Below are 7,051 nucleotides of genomic sequence, written 5' to 3'. Positions count from 1 at the left end.
TTTCAACACTTCATGTTTTCTTGGGGAGAGGGGTGGGGGTTGGGGAAGGTTCCTTGAAAAGGAGAGTATTCTTCTTCTGCCAAAACGCTGCTCTGCTTCAGTTCAGCTACATAATAAATATAGAATTAGCGCTCAGACAAAAAGTCTGATTTAACCTCGGAGAATACCGCGCTCCTTGGGCGGGGGGCGCAATACGGGTCTGCGTTTCTTTCTGGTTCTTTTTATTGTTTTTTGCCAGGCGTCCGGTTTTGGTGGAAGCTAAAACTGACTCGAAACGTGGGCGAAGGGAGCGGCGGAGTTTCCATCCGAGACTGGACGGTTCCACGGGAATGTACACATTTACAGTCCGACGGCGGGGCCCTCCGGACGGGGAGCAACCCCTGCTCCGTGCCCGAAGCGAGGCGTCCCCCCCGCAGGACGACACGTCCAGCCGGGCGGGGAGGGAGCAGAGGCGCCAGCGGTGCGGGAGGCGAGGAGGGCGAGCCAGGAGCCCCCGGGCTAGTAGGCAGCGCGCGGGGCTGGAGACGCGTCCCGTCCCGTCCAGGCTGCGGTCCGCGGAGAGGGGGTCATAGCGCCGCCGCGTAGGCCGCGGGGTAGGGGTCCAGCTGCGGCTTGCCCATGCCGGGCAGCAGGATGTAGGCGAGGGGCGGCTGCAGGCCAGGGCTGGGCCAGGCGCTGCAGTTGCAGGGGATCATGTAGCCCGGGTTGCCCGGGCTGGGGTGCGAGTGCGTGTGCCCCCCGGCGGCCGCGGCGGCCGCGGCTGCGGCGTGGAAGCCGCCAGCCGCGGGGTAGCCCAGGGACGAGGCGTAGGGCAGCCCGGCGGCCGACGAGGACGAGATCTCGGCCATCTTGGAGCCCAGGTCCAGCAGCGAGTAGGGGCCCCCGGCGGCGGCGGCGGCGGCAGCCGCGGCGGCGGCGGCGGCCGACGGCGGGAAGAAGACGCGGGCGGCTGCGGCGGCGGCGGCGGCGGCCGCCTTGTCGGGGTGGCCCAGCAGCGAGTCGGGCCCCAGGCCGCCGCCCGCCGCGCCGCCGTGCAGCCCGCCCGCCTTGAGCGCGTGGTGCTCGGCGTCCGCCGCGCCGCCCAGGCCGTAGGGCACGGGGAAGGCGAACTTGTCCTTCTTGAGCAGCGTCTTGGGCTTGCGGCGCGGCCGGTACTTGTAGTCGGGGTGCTCCTTCATGTGCATGGCGCGGAGCCGCTTGGCCTCGTCGATGAAGGGCCGCTTCTCCGCCTCGCTCAGCAGCTTCCACTCCGCGCCCAGGCGCTTGCTGATCTCCGAGTTGTGCATCTTGGGGTTCTCCTGGGCCATCTTGCGCCGCTGCGCCCGCGACCACACCATGAAGGCGTTCATGGGCCGCTTCACGTGGTCCGCCGGCTTGGACATGCTGCCCGCGCCGCGGCCGGGCTCCCCGCGCGCCGGGGCAGCGCCCAGTCCATAAGCTCCCGGGGCGGGGAGGGGAGGGGGGCACGGACGGACGGACGGACGGCGGGGGACGCTCGCGCTAGCCCCCTGCCCCTCCGCGGCTCCTCAGGCGGGGCCGGGGCCGGCGGGCGCGGCGAGGGCAGAGCAGCATCCGCGGGGCCGCCTCACAGCAGCGCCCCCGCGCCCGGCGGCACCTGCTCCTTGCCCACGGCTGCGCGGCGGCGGCGGCGGCTCCGCGGGATCAGGCTCCGACTTAAGTAACTCGAGCGAGTTTGAGGCTGCCTCGCTGGGCTGCTTCTCCGCCAGGCTGTGCGCGCGGAGGGAGGAGCCGCGCGCCTTGGGCTGGGGGGGGGAGGTTAAGGCAGGCGGAGGTGGCCGCGGTGAGGCAGCCCCGCGCACATGCCCCCTCCTCCTCCTCCTTCTCCTTCCTCCTCCTCTTCTTGCTCCTGCCCCCGTGCAGCGGCCGGCGCCGGCAGGCAGGCAGGTACGGACCGCTCTGCGTGGGTATGTGCATGGGGCTGCCTATATGTTGCGTGCGCGGGGTGTGTGCGTGTGCGTGCGCGCGTGTGTGTGTATGTGTGTGTGTGCGGGGGAGGAGAGGGCGGGGCCTGAGGTGAGGGGGAGGGCGGGGCCCCGGGCCCCGCCCCCAGTAATTGATGGCCCCGCTTGTCCCCTCCCTCCCACTTGAGGGGGGGAACAGAGCATCCCCGCCCGGCCCTATTGCGGGGGGCTCCCCCCGTGGCGGGGAGGCTCCCGGCTGCGGCTGGCTCCGCTGGGGAACTTTTATTTGCTCCCCCCCGCCAGGCCTGTCAGTCAGGGCGGACTTTCTCGCCTTGTTTGCACTCGGGCTTCCCGGCGCGGGACGTGGCAGCTGGGAGGGGAGGGGGGAAGCGATCTCGGGTGCCGAGGACAAGCGACCCCGGCGGAGCCCCCCGCGCCGCTCGCTGCTTCCCGGGGTGTTTGCTCCGCCGGCTCCCGACGCGTCCCACCGCCTCCTCCGCCCCGCCCCGCTGCCACCCGGGGAACGTTGCAAAAGCCAAAAAACCCCCCAAAAAACGGTCATTTCTCCGCAGCCCGGATGCGGCCGAGACGCTTGACACAGCTCCAGCTCTCAACACCTTTGCTCTCCGCTCCTGCCCTCGCGCGCACCTGCAGGGCCGGAGCCGTGGGTCGGGGCAGCCCGCGTCCCCGCGCCCAGCCCCGCTCCCGGCCTCCAGTCCACCTGCGGCTGGAAGCTTTTGAGCCCCGCCGTCCATTTAGCTGGGGGAAAGTCCCAAGCGGCTGTCACTTGCAGGGAGATGAAGGGACCTGCCAGCCCTGCTTCGCCTGGGAGTCCATCTCCAGGGCTGCAGACGTGACCTGCGGTAGCTGTCGCCAAGGGGTGGCGAGGGGGCGGGGAGGGATGGAGGTCACTTTTTTCGAGCCGTCGGCCAAGAGTTTCCTGCTCTGAGCGGAAGAGCCGCTATTTTAAACCCTTTCCAAAGCATCTCGCTTGGTTGGCGTATGGCGGTATCCTAAGCCATTTCACAGATTCACAGAAGTTAGGGCTGGGAGGGACCTTGTGAGCTCATCGGGCCCAGCCCCTGGGTCTTCTACATCTTCTGTCTTCTCCGTCTTCTCCAATTTCTGCGTCTTCTGCATCTTCTCCTTCGCTTCTTTGCCTGGGTTGGGTGCAGACGCGAGTACCTGATCTCCTGTCCTGCCTCGCAAGAGACACGAAACAGGGGCACTCTCAAGCCAGGGGAGGGAGAAGGCAGAATTCATTTGGCCCCAAAATGGACAGGGTGAGAACCAGTATCGTTTGTTACAATCCGAGACGAACAATTGGCTGTCGCAGGCGCCAGCCCGTTGCGGACCCGTGCCCGCAGCGCTGTATGGGGCACCCGCCTCCTCGCCCTGCCCAAACTCCCGGGTGCTCAGCTGGGATCTCCATCCAGGGAGCGCGGGAGGAGCCGGCCGCAGGGCTCCTTGCTTCTCCCTTCATACATCACCCCATCTCGACGTCCACATTCCCCAGCTGGGGCGGTGAAATGTGTGGCTGTTACTCTGTTGCCAAATCATAAAATGCTAGAGCACGAGGGTTGGGAGGGAGGTCATCTGGTCCAACCCCCTGCTCAAAGCAGGACCAGTCCCAACTAGATCATATCAGCCAAAGCTTGCTCTAGCTGGGTCTTAAACACCTCCAAGGATGGAGACACCATCACCTCTCTGGGTAACCTGTTCCGGTGCTCTGGTACCCTCCTAACGAGAAAGATTTTCCTGATATTTAACCTAAACTTCCCTTGCTGAAAATCCTGACTGACCTACGAGAGAGAGGTGCAGAACAAAGTCACGATCTCCTTAGGGACGTGGGGGACCCTCAGCCCGGCGGCTCTGCTCGCTGTGGACATGGCCAGACTAGCGCAGTTATCCCGATTGTTTTGCCCGGGAGGTCGTTTCTGGCTTACACGGTGGGGACGTTTGCAAGTCTGCTTGAAGCAGGCGCTTTACCAGTCACAATGCACAAAAGGCTGCATGCACCAACCTCACAGCTTTTGGTAAGAAACTCCATCACGAAAGGCTAAAACCTCTAAACGTCGGTGAGGCTTCCAATTTTTTTTCTTTAGTAAGGACTCATTCATCATCATCAGTGCCTGAGATAAATTCCTCACCAACCTCAGAACAAGGAATCTGGGTGTCCTGAGCGACGCGTGACATAATGCCAAGGAGCGACTTCTATATAACTGACGTCAGGGACTGCTGCCTTGACGTCAGGGACTGCTGTCCTGACCCAAGTCGTCATGTGCAAGTCTCTGCCTTCACACACTCGTGTTTCTTATTATTTTATAGTATCCCAAAAAGTGCATGACAGCAGAGATTTTTTTTATCGGTCATACATTACTTTTATATTCTTCTTTCACAGGCTGACGTCACATGGCTATATACTGGGAGAAGTGTATTTTTCAAGCTGGACATGACATTCCATATACAAAGGTCTGGTTTCAAAGACCTCTCTTGCCAGCTAACACGCGTGGTAACCGCAGATGGCTCAAGGATACGCAGATATCTTGCAGATGTAGCTTCAAGTCTGTATTTTTACGGTCAAGTGCTTTCATGAGGTTTGGACAACGTGATAGCAAGGCTTGGCGACTGCTCCTGGAGCAGGTGTGGATCTAAAGGCCTCAGTGAAGGGAGAGGTCAGGCTTCACATACCCTGTTATTAGCAGGGATCCTGGTTTTCTCTGGTAAAAAAAAATCCCCATTTTTCTGATATAAAAACGTAACCCAACATCCACATTTTCCCGTGATTAAAATGAAACGCCACTAATGTGTGTGTGTGTGAAGCCTGAATGGGAGCGTGACCTCTCCCTTCACTGAGGAGGAGCCTTTAGGCCCACACCTGCTCTAAGAGCAGTCACCAAGGCTTGCTTCACTTTGTCCAAACCTCTTGAAAGCACTTGATCGTAGAAATACATACATACATATACATATACAGATCTATCTAGCTGTCTATCTGTCTGTCTGTCTGTCTGTCTCTACAGGGAGAGATATCTGTATATAGATACCTATACATATAGATATATAGACAGATATGTTAGACATAGATAGATAGATAGATCTATATTTATATATATAGTGAAGTTTCCCGTGTATATCTAGATCTATATGTCTTAGTGGTGTTCCATTTTATCACGGGAAAATGTGGTTTTGGAGTTACTTTTCTATATCTGAAAAATGGGGATTTCAAAAAAAAAAAAAAAATCAGAGAAAACCAGGATCCCTGGTTATAAGGCAGAGGGTCTGGCTGCAGTCAATGGGGATTTTCCCAGGGCCTTCGACTGGACCAAACCTGAGCTCCTGGCACCAAGCATCACGCTCTCTGCCTTGGACTCCTCAGCAGGACTAGGAGGTTTGCCGGACTTTACTTGCTCATGCCAGGCAGTAATGTCACGTGAGCACGGGGGGGGGGTGAGTGTGTGTGTGTGTGTGTGTGTGTGTGTGTGTGTAGGGGTGCCATGTTCTGCAACCGCCCTGGTCCCGATATGGTCCCTGAAGATAATGAGAAAGCAATCTTGCCGCATGTCATTTCCTTGCGTCGGACCTCTCAGTTCTGACGCGGACCCGGCTCGGCGGCACGGTCCTGCGGGCCGCGCGGCACACCGCGCCGGGGGCATTTCCGCTGCAAAGTACATCGATACTACCTCCAAATGCGATGCTGTAGTTTAGCAAGTCAGCTCAAAATGCTCTTGTTTGAGAAATCCTCCAGGACGCGTGTATTCATTTCACAAAGCTGAGACTGTGTTTACTGTAAGCAGCTACGTTTCCTCCAAACACGCAGCCCTGGTGTTTGGCATGAATTACATTATATCTTTGCGAGCCCTCCGGTGAGGCACGGTCTTAAAAGGCTGTATTTATTTTCAAGCGTAGTTTAAAGTAGCTATAGAGGAAGCAAACACCATAATTCCCCCTAATTTTGGTTATTTGAATTTAATAATAAGGTGGCAAGTCAGAGAGATAAAACGCATTAGAAGAATAGTGGTTAGCCCGATAGCAATCTGCACCTAATCATTTCAGCTGACTGAAAAGCTGACTCACAAGCTCAATAGACTTATCAGCCCACTGTATTTATAGAGCCACATTGTATTTTTACTGCTTTGTTTGTGCACGAAAACGTTTCCATATACTAACTTCGAAGCTGACACTTCTCTTTGTTCAGGTATCAGCCACCGATTCCTCATCGCTTGCAGTTGTCAAAAGTTGCCAGGCGCTGTAGTATCTTAAACACTTACAGGACAACTTTTCCACTTCGGGGAGCTTGTCAGATTTCTGAGAGTGGCTCATTATCTTTCCTTTCACAGCACACCTGTAGTGAGAAAGTGCATTTTCCTTAGCATACCCTGTGATCTTTTCATTATGCACCGTGCATGGTAAATATGTTTGATTCATTCATTTGCTTATAAAAATTGCTTCCAAAGGTTCAATCTTATTATTTTTCAATAATATGCACCACTTATTAGTACAGCAGCTGTAGCCCAACTCCAGCACACTGTCTGGCAATGATTCTATCATAAAGCACCATTTTCTAAGTTTATAGCTTCTAATTTGGCTGTAAAAATGTGATTCTGGTTTGGAACTTGGCACACAAAAGCTCAGCTGGAGACTAAACTTTTTTATGATAAAACATTGTTTTATGAGGTTTGCTATTTTAAGTTAAAAGAGGGTTAAAAGAGACTTCACTAGTTTTGGAAGCTTTTCTAATACCACCCCCCCCACCCGCCAAAGTTTCCAAAAATTACATTTAAGGATTTTAGTACGTTTAGAATATATTCTGATTGATTTTGTAACTGTTTTAAAGGTCAGAAACATTACACATATGAGGATGGGGGTATTAGGACAAGTCATCCATGTCCTCCATACAGAAAACACCCCCTGAAAGCCAATGGACAGCATCGGACTCAGAATGGGGTCCCTATTATTCATGTTTATCTGCATCTCTAACTCTGTTCCACATCTCTTAGTCCCTGAAAGTCTATGTAACCAAGAGACAAAGCAGGCAATTCAAATTGGTATATGCTCTGGCCTTGGGTCTCCATTGAATTGTCAAGTCTGCGGTGCAATTTTTGAAACACAGTAGCAAAGCAGGACAAGAG

The 7,051-nt window shown here is 56.1% G+C and overlaps 1 protein-coding gene across 1 annotated transcript in view; it reads right to left on the bottom strand.

Moving 5' to 3' along the window:
* The window catches only part of SOX21 (SRY-box transcription factor 21), a 2,166-nt gene extending 639 nt beyond the window's left edge, over positions 1-1,527 (bottom strand). The window contains exon 1 of the mRNA XM_090023539.1: positions 1-1,527. This exon is cut by the window's left edge and continues 639 nt beyond it. Within this exon, the coding sequence (XP_089879665.1) occupies positions 567-1,382 (816 nt within the window). The 5' untranslated portion in view covers positions 1,383-1,527 and the 3' untranslated portion in view covers positions 1-566.
* Positions 1,528-7,051: the final 5,524 nt, after the last annotated feature.

This window comes from Crocodylus siamensis, chromosome 1 (genome assembly GCF_052110815.1).
Source record: "Crocodylus siamensis isolate JL-2025a chromosome 1, ASM5211081v1, whole genome shotgun sequence".
NCBI lineage: Eukaryota > Metazoa > Chordata > Crocodylia > Crocodylidae > Crocodylus > Crocodylus siamensis.
Note: the sequence above shows the minus strand (reverse complement) of the source record. Positions and strands in the feature narration are given on the sequence as shown.